The sequence below is a fragment of the Symphalangus syndactylus genome, chromosome 12 (assembly GCF_028878055.3).
Source record: "Symphalangus syndactylus isolate Jambi chromosome 12, NHGRI_mSymSyn1-v2.1_pri, whole genome shotgun sequence".
Classification (NCBI taxonomy): Eukaryota; Metazoa; Chordata; class Mammalia; order Primates; family Hylobatidae; genus Symphalangus; species Symphalangus syndactylus.
In genome coordinates this window covers 95,107,212-95,130,813 of record NC_072441.2, presented here as the reverse complement: position 1 = coordinate 95,130,813, position 23,602 = coordinate 95,107,212, and the positions used below count along the sequence as shown (strand labels likewise).

Below are 23,602 nucleotides of genomic sequence, written 5' to 3'. Positions count from 1 at the left end.
TGTAAATGGTCCCTGCATTAAATTCTTATCAGTCACCACTTTGGGTGTGCCATCTGTTTCCTGTGGGGACTTTTACTGAGATATCTTTAATTGCCATTCGGAGGCTGGAAGGCTGGCTTGCAACCTAACACGCAAGGTTAGGTAGAATTCAGAAGTCACCCTTGGGATTCTAACACTTCAAATCTCAGATATTTCTTCAAGTTCATGATAAATCCAATACATTTTCTATTGATGTGATTTCCCAAAATATACTCTAAACTCCAGGAATAAGTTAAATTAAGAATTCTGAATTCTCTGGCAGACACATCCCTGAGTACAGGATCTCAAGGCAGCTATCTTTAGAGACACAGAAAGCAAAGGCATTTCTTGAGAGCTTTACTGTGAGACACCTGGTTTCCTCTGGTGAGCCAAACTGGTCTATATGTGGTCCATGGAGGTCATTATTGCCCCTCTAGCCTAAGAGCTCAACTAAAAGCAAACTAGGCAGTCTCCACGGTCTGTTTCCCCAGACTCACATCCAGGGCTGGAGAAAAACTGGGATGACTCTTCAAACCAATATGCTTGAAATGTTTGTTCAACATTTATTCAGTGGGGTATGAGTTGAGATTTACTAAGAATAGTTTTTTTTAAATTTCTTGTCTACTTTGACATGAGTGAGATCAATTTATATATTTTGTTAGTTATAGTAAAAAAACAAAAAGACATGTATAGAGATCTGAGCTAATTGGCTCCTTATGGGTGGGCACAGGAGACCCATCAAAGAATATTCCAATTCTTCTCTCCAGAAGGTCAACCTTCTAGAGTAGATGCCCAATTAATTGTGCCTATATCAGAAACTTCTCTATAGGAGTGAAATGAGAGCTCGTCCAGAAGGTAAAATGGACCACAATCAGCCTTCTTGCTGTGGGGTGTATAGAACAACACTTTTTAAAAAAGAGATGGGGGTCCTGCTATGTTGCCCGGGCTGGACTCAAACTCTTGGGCTCAAGTGATCTTCCTATCTCAGCCTCCCAAGTAGCTGGGACTATAGGCACGCAGCACCATGCCAGGCTAATAACACCATTTTCTGTGGTGGGAATGACCCATCGAGCGTTGGAAACTAGGGGCTGAGACTGATTAAAGATGAACAAATGAAGAAAAGGGGGCAAATGGGACAAAGACTGAGCAGTATTTTTTTTTCTCAAGTCCTCTTTTTCCCCCCTCAATCAGTAAAGGAGAGATGAGTACCATTAGCAAATGAACGGTGGGCTAAAGTGATAGAGGGAAGGTGAGCAAATTAATTCAGTTGCTTTAACAGCAGCTATGTGGCATTGTGAGTTTGTGTTCAAGTCAGCTCCTGTTTGCTTTGATATATTTATCTTTGTGCTCTTTGCAATATGTGATGCTGAACTAATCTACATAGGAAGGTTACATAACGTCCATGTCCCATGAAACTCCGTTTTTAGAAAAAGTGATCACATAATTAACACGTACTATTTGTCTCATTGGTGGATTACTCCTTACTCTTCTTCCCTCTCATTAATCATTTCACCACCATTTGTGTTGCCTGAATTGGATTTTTTGATTGATCAAGACATCTCAGACCCCTGCATAACACAAAGTTGTTTTCAAATCCTTCAAGGTGCTGCAGCTTGAAAGGAACTGTAGAAACCAGTCCATCAATCACTGTTGTAAAGTGCTCAAAGTGTCTCCCTGATTTGGCAATTCAACCTGCATCTTAGGGGAAGAAATGCCTTGGGAACAAAAGGTAAAACATTCTCACCAACTTAGCCCACTCAGAGCGCAGGGAAGAATCAAGTGTACTATCCACTGCATTACCCAGTGATCCTCCTAGGAATAAGAAGCAAAGGCAACCACTAGATTTTATAAAAACATGTCTCCATCTCCTTGTACTGGGTTTATTTTCTTCTCTCACCATGCTCTGTTTTTGTTTTTCTGCCTTCCAGAGAGGCCTTCTCTCTACTTTACATCTTGCCATTCTCACCACAATAAAACTCATTCTCTCTTTCTCTAGTTCCCTCTGTTACTCTCAAGGGTTTTCCTAGTGTAGTCTCCTGCTATATTGTATCATAGGCCAAATACTTGTTTGTTATTTTTTATAATGAGATGATGATGGCATTGTCTGGAGGCACAGCTTTTGTGAAACAAGGTGAGACTGGCTCAGGATAACACATTTGTGTCTTTTAAAGTGGTTTTCTTCCAATATCCAAAGAGCTAAACGTGACCAGAATAAAGAAGAACTATTTGCCAACATACCATTTTTAATGGAGACTCAAAACATTAAAAAAAAAAAAAAAATCAGAACTGAGCATTGCCAGGAGAGGTCAGACTTGCCATAGGATACACTTTCTGGGTCTCATATGAAACCTCCATAGACAGAAGTGTGTCCTATGTCCATGGCCTTTCTGGATGTAAACTGGAGTTTCTGACAAACTATAGCGCTTTTCCAAGCTCACCTCTCCAGCCTGTGATGAACACTGTCAAATACATGAAGTGAAACACCAAAGCTTAGAGGGTGCTGGGCAACAGAAAATGGTGTCAGTTGGTCCAGCATTCGGACCTCGTATTTGTATTGATGGTTCTCCCCCTCCTTGCCTCCTCCCTACTCCACCTCTGCTGCCCTTATGCTTGGTACCTCTCATTTTGGCTCTGCCCCTCTGGAAGATCCTCTCTGTATCCTCATCCTTTGATGAGTGGTGGCAATGTGTGCCCTGAGCTCTATGCTAAGGTGAGTGGTTTCTTTCAATGTTCTCAGATTTTCCCCAGCTCAGTCCTCCCTCCTTCTCTGCAGCTTGGTCCTGATTTCTTCTTGCCGGCGTCTCCAAGCAGCAATGATGGCTTCATCGTCCATTTCTTCCTCTTCCTCCCTGTCAGTGCTTCTCCGATACTGGGACCGCCGTCCAGATGCAAACCTCCCTTCTTCTCTGTTTTCTGTCCTCTCTTTCTCTCCCTCTTCTTCAGACCTCATAAAGCTCTGGGTGAACTTCCTCTTGGCTCCAAATTCAGAGAAGTCTGACTTGGATGACTCTTCCACATCTTCCCAGTCCCTGGACCTGGCCCAGTTTGGGCGTTGTGGCTCTGGGGACTCTTCCGTTTCTGAGGGCTCTGGGGTCCGGCGGAAGAAATAGGGCTCTGGGCTCTCCTCTCGGGAACTTGAGGTCTCATTGTACGTGGACCTAGAGAACTTGTGCATCTCTCTGCCCTCCCTGGTGGAGGAAGATGAGAACCGTGAAGTGCTTCTTACAGAGTTGCCATTTGTCTCGTGGTAGGAAGAGGTGTCCTGTTCCTCTGACTGGGATTTGCAAAACTTGTAACTGGAGGATTTAGACTCTGTCTCCCTGAGCAGGGACGATCTGGTGTACTTCCCCCTGGAACTTCCAGACCAGTCACTTTGGAAAGGAGGTTTTTCCTCTGTCCTGAGGCCACTGAGCCACTTATTAATACTGCTATCCATCTCTTTGCCAACTCTGCTGCCACTTGCATAGTGATCACAGACAGCCAGGGAGGAGGATGTGTCTGTTTCAGGTTTCTGGGAATTACTGCGGGAAGAATATCGGAAGCTCCCTATGGCACTGTCAGTGTCCTCATCCCCATCACCCACACCATCATCCTCATCTTCCTTGACCTTCTTCTTCTTGAAGAGGGAGCTGCGTTTGTTGTCTGAGGCCAGCTTTTCCATTTTGTACTCGGACATCTTCTCCCTAAGCTCCATCTGCATCTCCTTCTCCTTCCGGCCAAGTTTCTTTAGGTCCACATTGTCAGCAAAGAGGCTGTAGATGGGCTTGCTGGTCCCCCTCACTTTGCTCCTGGAACTTTCGGCAGGTGAGCTCAGTGTGGTGTTGCAGGACAGCACAGACTGCATGTCAGAGCTGGGTCTTGCCTGGCTCTGAGGCAACAGGCAGCCACCCAAGGAGGAGCTGCTCTGTCCACTGAGCATGGAGACTTGGTCATCCCCCAGGCAGCTGGCCGCTGGTACTGCCTTCGTGCTTGCAACAGATGGTGAGCGGGACAACAGCAGCATTTCATTTTGCTTCTGAGCAAGGGTCTCGCTGACTACGTTAGCAATCCAGTTCTGGATACTGGCAATGGAAATGGTGTCTCCAGGCCCCACTGGCAGGTTAGGCAGGGGTGTGGTGGAGTTGGAGGTTGAACACCCCGCTATGCTGCTTGCAGCCTGAGACAGGTGGGAGCGGTGGCTCTGGGTGCTCAGTACTGACGCCGTGTCCCCATCAGCACTGACTGAGGGGGCTGCAGACCAGAACGCAGACAGGGGAATGCTCCCGCTGGCGGTGGAGCTGTCCGCCTCCCAGCTTGCCATAGACTGGCTCTCCTCCAGCGTCTGCCGGCTTCTCTCCAGCAGCTCCAGCCTCCGTTGCCTCTTCTTAGCCAAGGCCGAGTCCTCCCCCTTGCTGAGCTCCACCACCTCCTCCTTGTTCTCACTGCCCACCTTCTTCTGGTGTTTCAGCTTCCAGGCCTGGTAGGCTGTCAGGCTGACATCGGAGGGGTTCTTCTTCTCCCCTACTGCCTCCTCTGCACCGAGCTCACTGCTGCTGTCTCCCGCTTCCAAGTCTTTCTTGTGAAATCCAAATTGGATTCTCTTGATCTTCCATCTTTCCAGGGCAGTGAGCTTGTCCTTGTTCCTGCTGCAGAAGTTGTAGAAGGAGCTGGCCTCAGAGCCCATGCTCTCCTCATCATCTTCCCGCACCCTGCTCCCTGCTTCTGAGCTCCTGTCCGCCGCCTCCTCTCTCTTGCTCTTGGCGTGGTACCTCCGGGAAGCCTCCTTCTCAATCTCCAGCAGCCTCTCGTTCCACGCGTCCCAGGTGCTCTCCGAGGACATCGAGTCTGCACGGCGCCTCCGGCCGTGGTCCGGGCGGTTCAGCTCCAGCTGCTGCTTCAGGACCCAGATGTCGTGGCTGCTCACACTCTCCCAGGAGCTGCTCTCGCTCAGGGTGCGCCGCCGCCTCCCCACCGAGGAGCCAGCGTCGCTCTCCTCCTCCTCCTCCTCCTCCCTTCCCCACTTCCGGTGCCCTTCTGCTTGGTACCTCTCGTTTCGGCTCTGCCACTCCTGGATGATCCTCTCCACGTCCTCGTCCTCGTCCTCGAGCTCCTCCCCACCCTGGCCAGAGGAGGCTGAGCGCGGGCCACCTCCATCCTGGGGTACCTTGTCCGAAAGGAGGCCCTGCCCCTTCTTCCACTCCTCGTACAGTTTCTCCTCCTCCTCCTCGTCTATGAGGGTGAGGGGCTTGGAGGCCTGAGTGGCCTTCCCCAGGGAGGAGCCACTCAGGTGGCTGGCGCTGTCGTCCTCCTCTTCCACCGTCAGGGCGTGCACTCTGGCCCCAAGCGTGCTCCCAGTGCCCTCGCCCTCCTCAGCCTCAGCTGATCCCCCCTCCCGGCCATAGTCCTCTTCTCTCTCCTCCATCAGCTTCTCATTGAGCTCCCGCAGCTGCTTCAGGAAGCCGTCGTTGGGGTAGATGGCCCGCTTCTTACGCACGGTCATCAAAGCCTCCAGGATGGCCATGTTGTGGAAGATCATCAGGTAGGCGACCACCAGCACTGCTGACCGGCTGATGCCCATTTCGCTGCTGACCAGGACTTTCCCTGAAAAGAAAACACAAGAGAAAATGATGTAATGGCAGTGGCTTCCTTGTAGTGTTCTTGTTTGTTTTCTTCGGTAAGTGCTGTTTTAATGTGCTGCACTTAAGGTGTTTACTTTGCCTCTGAAGTTCATCCCGGCTCAAGACACAGGAGGGCTGAGCATCACTGACCCCATATTACAGATGGGAGACACCACAGTCCCCACTGGCCCTGTATTTGAAACACTGGAGTGCATTTCTACTTTCTCCTCACAAACCGAGCAACAGAGGGAGGAGAAATACAAGAACAGGGGGAAGGGTGATAAAGCAGAAAAGGATAAATGAATCAGAGAAATAGAATCTTGATGTTGGGAAGCATCATAAGTCACATCCTAAACTTGAGAATTCCCTTTACAACATCCCTGATGCTGGATCACCTGTCACACCTGTTATCCAGCCACTGCTGAATGCTTCCAGTGACGGGGAGCTCATTAGCTCACATGGACACATAGACACAACTCACTCCATTTTTGGATCACTCTGGTCCTTCAAAATTTTTTTCATATGTTAGGGAAAAGTATAAATTTCTGTAACAAGCATCCAGTACTCCTGCTCTGACATTATAAAGTCAACTATGAATATATTATATGAAACAGGGCTTTTATACAAATATTCTTAAGAAGATTGCTATCATATTCTTCCCGAAATATATATATTTTTTCTTTTCCTGGCTATTTTGAGTCCTTCAAACATTATTTGAACATCTTCTCACGTTCCCTTACTATTCTAGCTACTTTCCTCTAGGTCAAAACTTGAATTTATCAGGATTTTTTTTTTTTTTTTTTAGGAGTTTGTATTCAGGATGGAGCAAAATATTTCAGGTTTGGACTGACTCAGTCACATAGAGTAGAGTGGGCCCTTCCCCACCCTCGTTTGGGTCACTGGGGCTTTACTGATGCCATATAAACTTGCAATATGGGTGGATATGTCATACAATGAACTCAAGTTATCTTTTACATCTGTCAACTGAAACCTGTAAAATGTTTTTTAAAAACTGCAACTAAGTCATGTTCCTTTTAATGTGCAGTCATTTTTAAACTTAAGGATAATTTCACAAATTCCTACTAACATCTTTTGGTGGATGTCTGTTTTTATAGCCTTCAGGAGCTTTTGCAAGTCTTGACTCTACCATTCAACAGATCATTTACCTGCTCCTGGCCTCCTTTTCAGCTTTGCATCCTTCATGAACGTGACAAATATGCCTCCTGTGCTTTCATTGTAATAGCTATTTAAAATGCAGACTGGGACCACTGGAGACCTTCCTCCCTGCTCTCATCAATCTACTTGCCAACAGCCTTTGGGAATGTTTGCTAAATCAGTTAAAAATCCTCTCTGACAATATGAGATGGGAGGTGACTCTTTTATTATTATATCTTTGCAGCAGTTAAGGTCATGTCTTGGTCACACAGGAGGTCACAGACAGAAAATTCAGGGGACTTGAGGCCCAGTAATGATGAAAGGTGTTATTGCCAAGAGCCAGCAGCCACTAGAGGATGGTAAATCAGCAGAGCCAAAGCCACAGGCCGGGGCGTGGTGGCTCATACCTGCAATCCCAGCACTTTGGGAGGACAAGTTGGAGGATCGCTTGAGGCCAGGAGTTTGAGACCGGCCTGGCAACATAGCGAAACCTCATCTCTAAAAAAAACAAAAACAAAAAACCATGGCAAGCGCCTGTAGTCTCACCTACTTGGGAGGCTGAGGTGGGAGGATCACCTGAGCCCAGGAGGTTGAGGCTGCAGTGAGTGGTGATTGTCCCATTGCATTCCAGCTCAGGCAACGGAATGAGACCCTGTCTCAAAAGTAAACCAACAAGGGTGTGGTGGCTCACATCTGTAATCCCAGCACTTTGGGAGGCCGAGATGGGCGGATCACTTGAGGCCAGGAGTTCAGGACCAGCCTGGCCAACATGGCAAAACCCTGTCTCTACTAAAAATACAAAAATTAGCTGGGCGTGGTGGTGCATGCCTGTAATTCCACCTATTCGGGAGGCTGAGGCAGAAGAATCACTTAAACCCAGGAGGCACAGGCTGCAGTAAGCTGAGATCATACCAGTGCACTCTAACCTGGGCAACAGAGTGAGACTCTGTCTCTACAAAAAAAAAAAAAAAAAGAAAAACAAGCAAAAGCTTTATAAGGAGCATCTACAGAAGCACTTGTCTTTTTTCTCCTCTCATCCTCACCTCAGGGCTTAGCTGTCCCTTACAAGGACCTCCTCTCCACCCTCTCACCAGGCTACCATATACTGTGGCTAGTCTCTAAGTCTCACTGGTTTTCTTTGGAGGTGGAATCACGAGACCAGCTCACTTCAGGACACGACCAGCCAGTCTTCTTCATAGGGGCATCAAATACTACTTAGACTCAGTCTGGCGGAGACCAGGTTGGGGTGCCACATTTTTCCTGCTGTGTTCCTAGCACACTGGGACTCCTCTGAGGAGCTAAAGGGCAGCCAGAGGGATGAGAGAGAGGCTGGGTGGGTAAGACTCAGGGATGTTTACCCACTTCACCCAGAGCAGCAACAGGATTTTCTGTCTTCTCTGTTAGAGGCAGGCTGATGCTGTATAGATTCTTCTCTGCACAACTCTAGGGGGCCTTTTCACATCGAAATCAAAATATCAAAATATACTTGGGTTATGGTGAAAATTTTCCAACAGTAAAATGGTTTGAGGAAGGTAGTGTTTTTCTAATTAGCAGAGCTACCATTTTGATTACCAGCAGGGCTGACTGTGAAGAGGGTCCCTGTTTTTAAAATTTGAAAAGTACAGGCCAGGCGCAGTAGCTCACACCTGTAATCTCAGCACTCTGGGAGGCTGCGGTGGTGGATCACTTGAGATCAGGAGTTTGAGACTGGCCTGGCCAACATGGTGAAACCTTGTCAATACGAAAAATACAAAAATTAGCTGAGCAGTAGTGGTGCGTGCCTGCAGTTGCAGCTACTCAGGAGGCTGAGGCCTGAGAATCGCTTGAATCTGGGAGGCGGAGGTAGTGAGCCGAGATCACATTACTGCATTCCATCCTGGGTGACAGAGTGAGACTCTGTCTCAAAAAAAGGACCTTCAAAAAAAAATTTTTTTTTAAGAGTACAGCTACTGGGGAGAGCATCAGACTTGAGCAAGACTGGATTTGAATTCTCTACACTCTCAGTATGCCTTTATATGGCAGGCAATGATGCTATACCCTCCCAATTCGTAATTCCCCCTTTCCTCAGAAGGTGCCCCCCTCCACACCCGTATTTGCCCAGAAGCCACCCCACTTGCCACTGTTGATGGAACTCAGGGTACACAAAAAGACCAGTATCTGACAAATTCACCAGGAAATTTGGAAATGGGACTGAGGCAGGAAATTAGGTAGTTTAATGTGGATGGCCATTTGCTATCTGAAGTAGAAAAGAAAGAAGAGGGAAACCAAGAGTCCTGAGATTGTCCAGTCCTTGTTCCAGGCCTGCCCGGCGTGCCACGCTCCTTCCTGTCTTTGGCTTCTTTCCTGCATCTTCAGAATTAATGCCTTTGCTGCTTGTGAAGGAGTTTGAGATGGTTTCCACCCACTAGCAACCAAGAGAATCTTGATTATTACACAGTGCACCATACAAAGTCACCACTTAATCTTCCATGGGTCTCAACTTCCCAGTGTGTACAATGTAAATAACAACACCTCCTCATAGGCTCTTTGTGATTATCATGTAAAACGCCGGCGCCAGGTGTTTCTTTCCCTGTTCTCCTCGTCAAGAACTGACTCCTAAGCATCCTAAAGTAGAGAAAACCACAGGACCTAAGGCTCAGGGAGTAATTCTAGGGATGCCACGAACTCTCTGTGGTGGAGTAGGAAGGACCCACAAAAGCAGCAAGCACAGCAACAATAAGGGCCTTTCGCTGCCTGGCAGGGAGAGTGAGGCTGAATCGGGAGGAGATGCCCGCAGGGCGCACTGGCCCTTGCAAGGGATCTGGGCACTTAGCGCTCCGACCTACGGTCTCTGGCCGGGGTAGCTGACGCGCTGGCTCCTGGCCAGCATGACCCAGCCCGCCTTGGGTATGCTGCAGGGAAGGCAGCGCCTGGGTTACACCCGCGACAGGAAACTTCCTGCTGAGCCCGCGCGGCTCCTGGCACCGACTCCGCCTCCGCGTTTGGGCTCGTTCTTCCTCCCTCCACCCCCAAGGCTAGCTATCGCTTCTGGGATGCGTTCCACATTCTGGGATCTGCCTCATCCGCCCTGGGATGCTGCGGGGGACCGCCGGCTCGTGGCCGTGTCCACAAGCTGGAGCTATTGCGCGCGTACCCGCTCCGCCTCGAGGTCGGCCGGTGAGCGCCAGGACCAGCGAGCGAGGTGGGACACATTCCTTACGCCGCAGACGACCGACAGACCCATTCAATCCCACATTGGTCAAACGTCCTACATTTTAAAAAGAAGGAGTTTTTTGGCCGGGCGCGGTGGCTTATTGTAATTCCAGCACTTTTGGAGGCCGAGGCGGGCGGATCACCTGAGGTTAGGAGTTCAAGACCACTCTGGCCAGTATGGTGAAATCCCGTCTCTACTAAAAATACAAAAATTAGCTGGGCGTGGTAGCGGGAGTCTGTAATCCCAGCTACTCGGGACGCTGAGGCAGAAGAATCGCTGGAACCCAGGAGACGGAGGTTGCACTGAGCCATAGATGGCACCATTGCACTCCAGACTGGGCAACAAGAGCGAGACTCCGCCTCAAAAAAAAAAAAAAAAAAGGAGTTTTTAAGCATTGAACAAAGGAGAAAACTGAAAACTGTTTATATGTGAGTGTGTGTATGTGTGTATATATGTATATGTGTATACATGTGTGTATATATACACATACATACCTCTCTCTATATATATATATGTAATTTACACACACACATACATATACATATTTAAAATATGTGTATTTGGCCAGGCATGGTGGCTCACGCCTGTAATCTCAGCACTTTGGGAGGCCGAGATGGGAGGATCGCTTGAGCCCAGGAGGTCAAGGCTATAGTGAGCGCTCCAGCAGCCTGGGCAACAGAGCTGCATCCTGTCTCTAAAAATAAAAAGTAAAAATAATAAAAAAAGAAAATATGTGTGCTTGTATTTTCCATTAGAAGTTACCCAACCTGGCCATTAGTGGTGACAGGCAATGCCCTTTCCAGGAAATCATTAACAATATTATTATAGCAATGGCTATAATTTTTAAAGCATTTATTGTGCCAGGTGTTGTCCCAAGGGAGTTATTTTATATGCATTTTTAAAACGTTATTCCTCACAGCAACTTTAGGATTTGATATTTTTGTCTTTGTCCTCTGCAGTTCCCAGGGCTAAAGGAAATGGCCCAAGGTCACATTGTATATACAGTGTAGCAAATCCTGGACTCAAACCCAGGTTTCTGGACACCATATCCTGAACTCTTCCCAGCCAGGCTGTCGGCCTCATTGCATGGGCTCCATCCCTCCTCCCTGAGGCCTATGACCTCTGCAGACTAGTCTCATGTCACCTTTCACTTGGATATAGCAACAGCAGCCCCAAAGCACTACTCTCTACCTTCCCAACTCGATCTGTTCTCCAAGGCGGAGGGAGGGAGTTTTCTAAAACACAAATGAGATCAAGGTGCTGCTCCAACTTCTTACCCTGGCTTTTAGCTTCCTGTTTGATGGGGGGCCTCTGCCACTTCAACCTTCATCCACCATGCTCATCCACACTGGCCTTTGATTCCTGAACACACCAAGCTTTCCACCTTTGGATCTTTGCACTACTAGTTCTCTTCCGCAGGAATGCTCTTCTTCCAGTTTTCCCGTGGCTAGCTCTTTGTCACTTGGCTTAAATGTCCCATTGTCAGAAGGCCTCCTCCCCCATACTCTCCAAGGAGCTAGCCAGTCACTCTAGCACATTGTTCTAGTTAGTCTCTGCCTCACACTTGTCACCATCTGACATTTTTTTCTCTTTTTTTTTTTCATTTTCTGTCCCCTCTTACAGTGTAACAGTCAAAGGCTGGAAGCGTTGCCTGTGTCTTTCACCACAGTGCCTAGAATAGTAGCTGGCACATGCTAGGCACTCAGTAATTACTTACTGGATGAATGATTATCCTGTCTTTTCTCCTTTTCTCAGAGAAAACGGCCCTCTTAAGACAGATACCCCCCAGACACACCAACTAATCAGGTTTTCATAACATTCCCCACATTGCTTTTCCCCCTGTGGAATTCCAGCAGCCTGGAGCGGGCAGACCCCTCTCACCTCTGTAAGTCAGCAGCGCCTCATCGAGGAACTCAGCCGCCTTCCGGAAATGCTGGGAAATGTCCACTTCAGGAAAGTCATCCACCTCTACACCCAGGTACTGGATCTCCAGGCCAGTGTAGAATTCGGGGCCAGTGTAAACACCGGTGCCATGCGCAGCATTCAGAATGTGGGTGATTCCCAGCCTCTTCAGCCTCCCCTTGTTCACAGCGACACTCCTGGGGGAAGAGGCAGGGACCCGTTTGCCAGAGTCGGAACTAGAAAAGTGTGTCACCACTGTGATGGCGAGCCTGCCTCAGCCATTCTGGGGCCGCAGCTGGGCAAGTGCCTCCTTTTCTGCCCCTGGTTGTCTGGGGATGACTGCAAATATCTTTATAGAAAGAGTCGATGACTTGGCCTCAGCAAAAGGGAGAAAAGACAGGGAGTTAGGTGAGGAAGGGCGAGATGAAGAGGCCAACAAAGTGATGTGTAAGGAAACCTTTGAATGATCTAGAGACTTCTAGTTTAAAACCACATGCCTTGGGCATGGACATTCGTCAAGGCACAAAAGTGGTAGGCACAAATAATAAAATTAAGTATATTCTACATTGATATGGCATGCTTATAATTGTCAAAATCCTTTCACATGCATTATTTTATGTTATCCTAACAATAAACTTAAGAAGTAGACAGGGACTCTTGTTTTATTCCCATTTGAAGATTATAAAACTCAATCTGAGAGCTCTTATAACTTCCCAAGATTGTGAAAGGAGAAAAATACAACAAGAACTAGTGTTTTAGATTTCTAGTTCAGAGCTCTTTTTGCTGTAGCTGAATAACTGCAGCTTAGTTTGAAGAGGCCCTGAGGACAGGTTGTCCGAGTAGGAACAAAAGCTTTTAGCTGAGGATACCTGGCGATGCCTGGGTTCTTAGTGACCATAAGATGAATGCTCCTGGATCTGAAGATCTATTTAAAGATCACTTAGGACTTGGTGCCCAGCTCTGAGGATCAAGTTCTAGGCAACTGATTACTCCTTGGTGAAGATAAGACCCACTGTTCAAAGCTGTTTTCCCTACTCCCTCCCCTGAGGCCAAATTTCCTCCTTTGCTTCCGGATATCTGGATAATTACCCTGGGAAAACATCTCGTTAAGTATTCGATGAGTCAGCAAAAATTTGTTTCACTAATTAACCTAGTGGTACCAATTATGCCCTGGCATCCTAAAGAAATAGGATGTGAGTGAGTTGTTTTTGTTCTGGAAACCGCTGATAAACTTTTAGAAAATAATAGTTTTTGGATTATAAAAAACAATGTCTACTTTAGGAAACCTGTACAAGTCAAAGGAAATCTAAAGAAGAAAATAAAAACTGCTTGTAAAAACACCTCCCAGAGAGAAACATTGTTAACATTTTCTCACATTTCCTTCTAACTGTTGTCTATGCAAAAACATGCACACACATACACACACATCTATTGCTCAATTAGCAGCACACTGTACATGTCTTCTCTTGTAATCTAATTCTTCCTTACTGTATTGTGAACATTTTCCAATGTTGGTAATTCATATGTATGTCAATATTATTGTCAATGGCTCCTAGTGTCTGGTTCTGTGGTAGCTACAGATGTTATGAGATGGTGAAGTTGGCAAGACTCTGTGGCAGGAAAGGCGGCTCAGGGAAGGCCTTCTTGAGGGACAAGAGAGTCCTGGCAAGAAGGCAAAGGATAAGCAGTCATGGCGGCATCTTGCCTGGAGACCTCTGAATGCAGCTGGATGGAGGGGCCTTTCTCTGGGCTGGGGCAGCGTAAGTGGCTAGGCAGCCTCATTGTGCTGGATGGACCTATGGGTGCCTTTGGTGAAAGTTGGGGGAGTTTCGTCTGTCTCAGGCACTAACCAGAGGGGTGGGACAAAGGGTCATGAAGAGCAGTCAGACTCACTTCTCAGCTACGAAGACATTGGGCCAGACCTCATCCACCTCATTCCAGGGAGCCTCTTGGCGATCCTGAACCAGGGCCCGCTGTAGGTCCAGGACACAGGGCGTATTATAGAGGCTGGTGTCATCCATCTTCTCCCTGACGCGGTTGTACAGGTCCTCCACCAGCAGCTGTTCAGCAGACTCCAGCATGCCTGGACACTCTGCGTCTGCTCTGACCCCCCGTGGCTTGAGTTCTAAAGGAGACAGGCGGCATTCTCATCAGAGAGTTAGGAACATCATGGCCTTCCTGGTTCCTGGGGAGAACATGCTCTTGGCCAGTTTGCTGCCAGGATTCTGGGCATGGACTGAATGCCAGCAGGATCTCCCAGGAAGGACTTTAAATGGGCCCAGGGTACCTGCTGCACTGGCCCAAACACTTTTAATCAGGGTCAGCAAGAAGACTGTATAGATGTGGGTAAAGGGGATCCAATTTCTTTTACTCCCTCCCATGCTTCTCTGAAGCTGGTCGATAATTTTTTAGACCAAGTACCTTAAGTACTAGGTGTACTTTGATTCATACTTAATAACTCCCACAGTGCCCAGTACAAAGTGGATTCTCAGAAGTATTTAGCGGCCAGGCATAGTGGCTCACGTCTGTAACCCCAGCACTTTGGGAGGCCAAGGTGGGCGGATGACCTGAGGTCAGTTCAAGACCAACCTGGCCAACATGGTGAAACACTGTCTCTACAAAAAATACAAAATTAGCCAAGCGTGGTGGCAAGCACCTGTAATCCCAGCTACTTGGGAGGCTGAGGCAGGACAATCACTTGAACCTGGGAAATGGAGGTTGCAGTGAGCTGAGAGTGCACCATTGCATTCCAGCCTGGGCAAAAAGAACGAAACTCTGTCTCAAAAAAAAAAAAGGTAGAAGTATTTACCAAATGAGTGAATGGCATTCATTCATAATATAATTCACTCTGTTAGCTTGACTCTTTTACATATGGATTGCAAATAACCCTGGGAAAAGTAAAACTTTCAGCAGTAATTTATGCAATATTACCTTCTAATATACACCTAATTTACTAACTTATTTCTTGTATTGTCTTCTTCCCCCTACTAGAATATAAGGACCTATGATTCTCAGCCTCCCAGCCCACAGATAGGTGGCAAAGGTTGGCCATGAGCTCTCATTCTAATCCCAAAACGCGACTCAGGGCCTTTCTGACCACAGGTCAGAAAATCTCAAACTCCAAATGAACTCAAACCCCAATTCACTCACATCTGGGGTGAATCTTCATCTTCTTCTAATAATATATTTGCTCACAGTTTATCAAATTTGGGGAAATGTAAGATGTTTTCTTTCTTTAAGTTAGACAAAAATAAGAAAGAACAAAATCATTCCTCTCACGTGGTAGCCAAAATACTGAACAGAGAGAGAGAGAAAAGAAGCTGGAAAGATGTGTCCTCTGTGTTCCCCATAGCCTCTTGCTGGCACCATCTCTTTCCCTGATGGGCAGTCTCTGGGTGGGGGCTGCAGAGAGTCCAGCCACATTTGGAAGGTAGACTTGGTTCAGCCCCTCATGGAATCTGCTCCTCCCAGGGGTCTGTAAGCAGGCCTTGTTGCTCATGGACTGCAAATCCAGGGAGCCTTGGGTTCTGCCTAGGGCTCGGGATTTCATTTCCCTTCTCTCTTCCCTCCTTTAACCCCCCTGAGGGACCCCCACATCCCTGCATCAGGGCTCAGCTCTAAACGTTCTCTGATCTCCGTTTCAAACGCAGAAAGAAGAAAACTCCTGCAATCCCAGAGCTCTATTTTGTTTAAAAATAGATGAAGTGTTCCTATTTTCTCCACTACCCAGTTTTCTCCCCTGGCTCTCCTGGGGTCTTTCATAGCAAATTCAGCCCGCTCTCCTTCCCTCGTCTACTTAGATGTCTTTCCCTTACTACATATAAAAAATGGGACTCCTGACACTTCATTAAAATACACAGTATTGTCTTCCTCGGCTATTTATCTAGCAGGTTGTTGTTTCCATTTCTTTTCTTTGCAATTTAAAAACAAATGTCCCAGCCCTTCACCCCTGATGGCAACTCCTGCTTTCACTAGGTCTCTGGTTCACACTTCAGCCTCTGTAGAGCTTGCCTCTCTCCCTGCATCAATTTCTTTCTATTACCTGACATTTCTTCAGCAGAAAGTAAAGCCCACACATTTCTCCCCTACACTCACGGATGTGTGGCATATGCAGACTTTCATGAAAACGGAAGGTTTTCAGCACACATTTTTACCCCTGTAATCACTAGTGAGCATATATTGTTTTTTCTCTCCTTATAGCCCTTCAGCCACTAAGGCTAATGAAACTTAGGTTTGATGCCCCCAGAGAAGGGAAGAATAGAAAAGAGCCAAGATAAAAAAGGCATTGCACATCTTTTGGTTTCAAACTAGACTGAATGTCCATAGCATTCTATAGACTTGAAAGTGAAGCTTTCAAAGAGAGAAATTTTTTTTTTTTTCTCCCCACAATTCCTAAAGCTGGACTTTTACTTATCAAGAACCAAAGCCTGGAGAATGGTCCACAGAATGAAGCACAAAGCAGAGATGATGCAGAATGGAAGGTTAGGGAAATTTCCAATCACAAAAGAGGAAGAAAAGACTTTCTAGAGCTATAGTGGTGCTGGGAGCAATTCAGAGAGAACTGGACCAGGGTGAAGACACTGCCTGGGTTAGCGGGCAAGATATCTTGGGACAAGATAACAGACACCCCAGGTGTGGAAGAAAAAGAAAAAAAATCCCCCAAAGCAGATGGGTCTTTGAGAAGATGGGGCCTCCTAGAGTGCCCAGAACAGTGAGCAACAGCAAGTCAAATTTCTGGTTCTATGTGAAGTGTGCAAGAAGTCCAAATGTCCTCTAGAGACCCTGGTGGAGACCCAAATGGGTCAGGGGACCAAGACCAGAGTTAGAATGGACAAAGAGTAGCATGTGATTCTCATATTGAAAGACCAAGGAAAGGATTGTGGCCACCAGCGGTGGTTGTGAGATTAAGCCCAAAGGCCAGCTGGGCCCTGCTTCATCAGTGTGCACCTTATCCCACTCCACCCCATCTCACCAGAGTTGTGAGGCTACCCAGGGAGAAGGGAGAAGAAAGGGGAAGAAAGAAATTGCAAAAGATTATTTACTTAAAAGTTGATTAGAAAAAAATTCATCTAATCCAAATAAGTATCTTTGAATGAAATATAGTAATATGTTGTCTGCTTCAAAATTTTACTGTGTAAATATTAACATATTTAATATTGGGTGCTCCCCACCCAAGCTTTTCCCTCCTTCCCATGCACCCTTCAGTTTGAAGTATCTTTAAGCACTGGTGGAAGTGTAGGTCTAAGTCTAGACTCCCTTGGAAGAGAATCCTCTGGATGCTTCTGGCCATTTCTTGGGCTCTCAGGTCTGTGCCTCTGCCATAAGCCACCTCAGGACCACTGAGGTAACCAAAAATTGAGCAGGAGGCCCTAGGGATAGATTGGTGCTGCCTCTCTCGTTGTCCTGTTCACACTGATGCATAATTATTTCCACTTCCGTCCTATCAAAGTTGAGGAGGTGGGGTTGGCAGAACTGCCTTCTGCAGATCTGCTCTTCCTAACGTGATGGGCAGCACCTGAGAGGCACATTGACATCTTCCAATGGCCCCCCTCTAAGGGTCTCCAGATGACCACTGGACTTTGCTTCCACCCAGCTTTTGATTGCATTACCTTCATTGATGATCTGTTTGGCTGCAATGGCTGAGGAGAGGTGAATGGGTTCCATGAAAATGCTTTCCGTTTCTGCATCTGAGACCATCGAATACCTAAGGGAAGAGGATATTCATGTGAGATAAGCCTGCAGCATCTCAACTGAAGGCATTCTTTTAGATGAGAAACCTGGTTTTGATTTTAGCAACAAGTGGGAAACAATGAGTGATCAAGGCAAAGCCTTCCTAAGTTTAAGGACCCAAGAATACAGAACACTGGGTATCATGTGACTCAGATGCCCACCTATTTTCAGATCACAGTTGGCACTGATGGTGTGTGATGTTTAATGACATGGTGGTCTATGTTGTGGAGGCAAGAGCGTACGTCTATGCTTGGCGGAACCCACCCTGATGTGGCTTCACTTTCTTGGATGTCCTGCTGCTCATTTTAAAAATTTTGTCTCCTTTTCCTCTGCTATCAATCTACAGGGTGTCCTTAATTGTGCCTCTGCCAGTCTTCTGCTGGACTGCTGGGCTGAATAGGTTGCCATCACTGTTTCTGTTCCCTCTGTTCTCCATTCCTTCTCCCTGTTTGTAAGGGAATGGGCTAATGATGAAGAACTGGCACAGCACCAAGTGAAATGCTAAAGATGAACTCAAATGCACGGGTACTGATTCTGAGCACATGAAATCAAGAGTCAGGTTGAGCCCAGGGATGCAAAGAAAGTAACTTGGGTAAATGTCAAGGCAATTTCCCAAAAATAATTCAGTGCAGTTGTCAAAAGAGACCTTTAGGAACATGGAGAATCTAGAGCAGAGACAAGACTTGGGACTGCACTATGGCGGTGGGGATGGGACCACACCATAGTTCACTAGTAAACAACTTTCTAGTGAGTTGTCCTGTTCTCCAGGTGTTCAGATGAGCTTTGGGTCATTTTCTTTTTTCTGCTTAGTCTTTCCTTTATGTCCATAGAGGGAGGATTTAATGGATGCCATTTTTGAGTGCCTTCTATGAATTTAATTCTGACAAACCCTCCACAAATTAGGTATTATTTTTATTCCTGCATTACTGATGAGAAAATTGCAGCTCAGAAAGGTTAAGAAAATTGCCTAAGGCAGTAAGTAAATGGCAGGGCTATGTTGAGAACATAGGGCAGTCCTGCTGTAGGTCCAGTGTTCTCTCCACAATACACAGATACCATTTAGATTAGAACAGGGAGGTGGATTGGTTGGTGGAAGCAACCCCAGCTGGATTCCCAGACTCAATGCAGGCTTTGACAGGTAAGCACTTAAGAAATGCTTTATGGGAAGCCTAGATGCATGGATGAATTACGCTGAGTAAAGTTAAGTTGAGCAGAATCCAGATGAGCTGAACAAAGCTAACTTGAGCTGAGACAAGTTGAGATTGAATTAAATTGAAATGATTAGCAGAACAATTCTCTTGTGCATCCACAACATCAGAGTCCACCCTAGGGAGAATGGTGTGCTCAGTGTCAGCAGGGCCAATGCTCTTGCTAGGAGAAAGAAGTAGCCTGGAACTCTACCCAGGGCATGGCCAGACCTGCCTAGGCAACCTCAGGGACAGCATGCTGTGACATCATCATCCATAGTATCTGAGAGTTTTCTGATAGCAGTTGTGCTGGCTCATTCCTATTCTAGCACCAAGTACTCCTGTGACCAAAAATGCATATTCAAATATGCATGACCGGGGAGTGGGGGTGGATTAAGGGTGAGCTTTGTTCACTAGAGGCTGCATGGGCAGGTCTGGCCATATCTTGAGTAGATTCACAGGCTACTCCTTTCTCCTGGCAAGGTTATTTCCTTCTCCATGGCCTGGCTGACACTGGGCACAGCATTCTCCTGAAGTTGGACAACAATTTGTGGATGGTTACTACAAAATAATTGTTCTCCTAATCAACTCATTTTTTTACATTTCAATAGGTTTTTGGGGAACAGGTGGTATTTGGTTACATGGACATGTTCTTTAGTGGCGATTTCTGAGAGTTTTGTGCACCCATCACCAGAGCAGTGTACACTGTATCCAGTGTGTAATTTTCTATCCCTCACCCCCTCCCATCCTTCCCCCCAAGTCCCCAAAGTCCATTGTATCATTCTTATGCCTTTGCCTCCTCATACCTTAGCTCTTACTTATAAGTGAAAACATACAATGTTTGGTTTTCCATTCCTGAGTTACTTCACTTACAATAATGGTCTCCAATTCCATCCAGGTTGCTGCAAATGCCATTATTTTAGACTGTTTTATGGCTAAGTATTATTCCATAGTATATATATATATATGTGTGTGTGTGTGTGTGTGTGTGTATGCACTACATTTTCTTTATCCACTTGTTGACTGATGGGCATTTAGGCTGGTTCCATGTTTTCACAATTGCGAACTGTGCTGCTATAAACATGCGTGCAAGTCTTTTTCACATAATGACTTCTTTTCCTCTGGGTAGATACTCAGGAGTGGGATTGCTGGATCAAATGGTAGATCTACTTTTAGTTCTTTAAGGAACCTCCCTACAGTTTTCAATAGTGGTTGTACTAGTTTACATTCCCACAAGCAGTGTAAAAGTGTACGCTTTTCACCACATCCATGCCAACATCTATTATCTTTTGATTTTTAAATTATGTCCATTCTTGCAGAAGTAAGGTGGTATTGCATTGTGGTTTTGATTTGCATTTCCCGATAATTAGTGATGTAGAGCATTTTTTAATATGTTTGTTGTTAACCATTGGGTATCTTCTTTGGAGAATTGTCTATTCATGTCCTTAACCCATTTTTGATGGGATTATCATTTTTTTTTCTTGCTGGTTTGCTTGAGTTCCTTGTAAAATCTGTATATTAGTCCTTTGTTGGATGCATAGTTTGCAAAAATTTTCTCCCACTCTGTGGGTTGGCTGTTTACTCTGCTGAATATCTCTTCTGCTGTGCAGAAGCTTTTTAGTTTAATTAAGTCCCATCTATTTATCTTTATTTTTGCTGCATTTGCTTTTGGGTTCTTGGTCATGAAGACTTTGTCTAAGCCAATGCCTAGAAGGGTTTTTTTTTTTTTTGATGTTATCTTCTAGAATTTTTATGGCTTCAGGTCTTAGATTAAAGTCTTTGATCCATCTTTAGTTATTTTTTGTATAAGGTGAGAAATGAGGATCCAGTTTCATTCTTCTACATGTAGCTTGCCAACTAGCCCAGCACCATTTATTGAATATGGTGTCCTTTCCCCACTTTATGTTTTTGTTTGCTGTGTTGAAGATTGGTTGGCTGGAAGTATTTGGCTTTATTTCTGGGTTCTCTATTCTGTTACATTGGTCTATGTGCCTATTTTTATACCAGTACCTTGCTGTTTTGGTGACTATAGCCGTATAATATAGTTTGAAGTCAGGTAATGTGATGCCTACAGATTTGCTCTTTTTGCTTAGTCTTGCTTTGGATATGTAGGCTCTTTTTTGGTTCCATATTAATTTTAGAATTGTTTTTTCCAGTTCTGTGAAGAATGATGATGGTATTTTGATGGGAATTTCACTGAATTTGTAGTTTGGTTTTAGCAGTATGCTCATTTTCACAATATTGATTCTACCCAACCATGAGCATGGGATGTGTTTCCATTTGTTTGTGTCATCTATGATTTCTTTCAACAGTGTTTTGTAGCTTTCCTTGTAGAGGTCTTTCACCTTCTTGGTTAGATATATTCCTAAGCATTTTTTTTTTTTTTTTTTGCAGCTATTTTAAAAGGGGTTGAGTTCTTGATTTGGTTCTCAGCTTGTTCACTGTTGGTGTATAGCAGTGCTACTGATTTGTGTACATTGATTTTTTATCCTGAGACTTTGCTGAATTCATTTATCAGATGTAGGAACTTTTTGGATGAGTCTTCAGGTTTTTCTAGGTATATGATCATATCATCAGTGAACAGTGACAGTCTGACTTCCTTGTTACTGATTTGCATGCCCTTATTTCTTTCTCTTGTCTGATTGCTCTGGCTGGGACTTCCAGTATTATGTTGAATAGAAGAGGTGAAAGTGGGCATCTTTGTCTTGTTCCAGTTCTCAGGGGGAATGCTTTCAACTTTTCCTTGTTTAGTATAATGTTGGCTGTGTGTTTGTCGTAGATGACTTTTATTACCTTAAGGTATGTCCCTTCTATGCCAATTATGCTGAGGGTTTTAAGCATAAAGCAATGCTGAATTTTATCAAATACTTTTTCTGCATCTATTAAGATGGTCATGTGATTTTTATTTTTAATTCTGTTCATGTGGTGTATCACATTTATTGACTTGCAGATGTTAAACCATCCCTGCATCCCTGGTATAAAAGCCACTTGATCATGGTGGATTATCTTTTTATTACGCTGTTGGATTCAGTTAGCTAGTATTTTGTTGAGGATTTTTGCCTCTATGTTCATCAGGGATGTTGGTCTGTAGTTTTCTTTTTTTGCTATGTCCTTTCCTGGTTTTGGTATTAGAGTGATACTGGCTTCACAGAATGATTTAGGGAGGATTCCCTCTTTCTCTATCTTTTGGGATAGTTTTAATAAGATGAGCACCAACTCTTCTTTGAATGTTTGATAGAATTTAGCTGCGAACCCATCTGGGCCTGGACTTTTTATGTGTGTATGTGCAATGTTTTTATTACCAGTTTAATCTTGCTGCTTGTTATTGGTCTGTTTCAGAGTTTCTATTTCTTCCTAGTTTAATGTAGGAGGGCTGTGTATTTCCAGGAATTTATCCATCTCCTCTAGGTTTTCTAGTTTGTACATGTAAAGGTGCTCATAGCAGCCTTGAACAATCTTTTGTATTTCTTTGGTATCAGTTGTAATAGCTCCTGTTTCATTCTAATTGAGTTTATTTGGCCCTTCTCTCTTCTTTGCTTGGTTAATCTCACTAATGATCTATCAATTTTGGTTTATCTTTTCAAAGAACCAGTTTTTTGTTTCATTTATTTTTTTGTTTGTTTGTTGGCTTCAGTTTCATTTAGTTCCTTTCTGGCCTTTGTTATTTCTTTTCTTCTGCTGGGTTTGGATTTGGTTTGTTCTTGTTTCTCTAGTTCCTTGAGGTGTGACCTTAGATTGTCTATTTGTGCTTATTCAGACTTTTTGATGAAGGCATTCATTGCTATGAACTATCCTCTTCGCCCTGCTTTTGCTGTATCCCAGAGGTTTCGATAGGTTGTGTTACTATTATCATTTAGTTCAAATAATTTTTTAATTTCCATCTTGATTTCATTGTTGACCCAACTATCATTCAGGAACAGGTTATTTAATTTCCATGTATTTGCATGGTTTTGAGGGTTCTTTTTGCAGTTGATTTCCAATTTCATTCCACTGTGGTCTGAGAAAGTATTTGATGTAATTTCAATTTTCTTAAATTTGTTGATACTTGTTTTGTGGCCTCTCATATGGTCTATCTTGGAGAATGTTCCATGTGTTGATGAATAAAATGTATATTCTGCAGTTGGTGGGTAGAATGTTCTGAAAATATCTGTTAAGTCCATTTGATCTAGGGTATAGTTTAAGTCCATTGTTTCTTTGTTGACTTTCTGTCTTAATGATCTGTCTAGTGCTGTCAGTGGAGTACTGCAGTTCCCCACTATTATTGTGTTGCTGTCTATCTCATTGCTTAGGTCTAGTAGTAATTGTTTTATAAATTTGGGAGCACCAGTGTTAGGTGCATATATATTTAGGACCGTGATATTTTTCTGTTGGACTAGTTCTTTTATCATTATATAATGGCCCTCTTTGTCTTTTTTAACTGTTGTTGCTTTAAGGTCTGTTTTGTCTGATATAAGAATAGCTACTCCTGCTTGCTCTTGGTGTCCATTTGCATGGAATATCTTTTTCCACCCCTTTGCCTTAAGTTTATGAGAGTCCTTATGTGTTAGGTGAGTCTCCTGAAGACAGCAGATACTTGGTTGGTGAATTCGTATCCATTCTGCCATTCTGTCTCTTTTAAGTGGAGCATTTAGGCCAGTTACATTCAACATTTGTATTGAGATGTGAGATGTTATTCTATTAATCATGCTAATTGTTGCCTGAATACCTTTTTTTCATTGTGTTATTGTGTTATAGGCCTTGTAAGATTTGTGCTTTAAAGAAGTTCTATTTTCGTGTATTTTGAGGTTTTGTTTCAAAATTTAGAAACCCTTTTAGCAGTT

General features: G+C 44.8%; 1 protein-coding gene across 14 annotated transcripts in view; it reads right to left on the bottom strand.

Annotated features, from left to right (window-relative positions):
* Nucleotides 1-2,312: 2,312 nt before the first annotated feature.
* STYXL2 (serine/threonine/tyrosine interacting like 2) overlaps nt 2,313-23,602 on the bottom strand; it is an 82,108-nt gene continuing 60,818 nt past the window's right edge. For all 14 annotated transcript variants that reach the window (XM_063625058.1, XM_063625067.1, XM_063625056.1 and 11 more), the window contains 4 exons: nt 17,475-17,569; nt 13,759-13,990; nt 11,845-12,062; nt 2,313-5,598 (listed from right to left, as the gene is read on the bottom strand). In XM_063625058.1, coding sequence (XP_063481128.1) covers nt 2,768-5,598; nt 11,845-12,062; nt 13,759-13,990; nt 17,475-17,569 — 3,376 coding nt within the window. In that variant the 3' untranslated portion in view covers nt 2,313-2,767. The remainder of the gene's footprint in view (nt 5,599-11,844; nt 12,063-13,758; nt 13,991-17,474; nt 17,570-23,602) is intronic.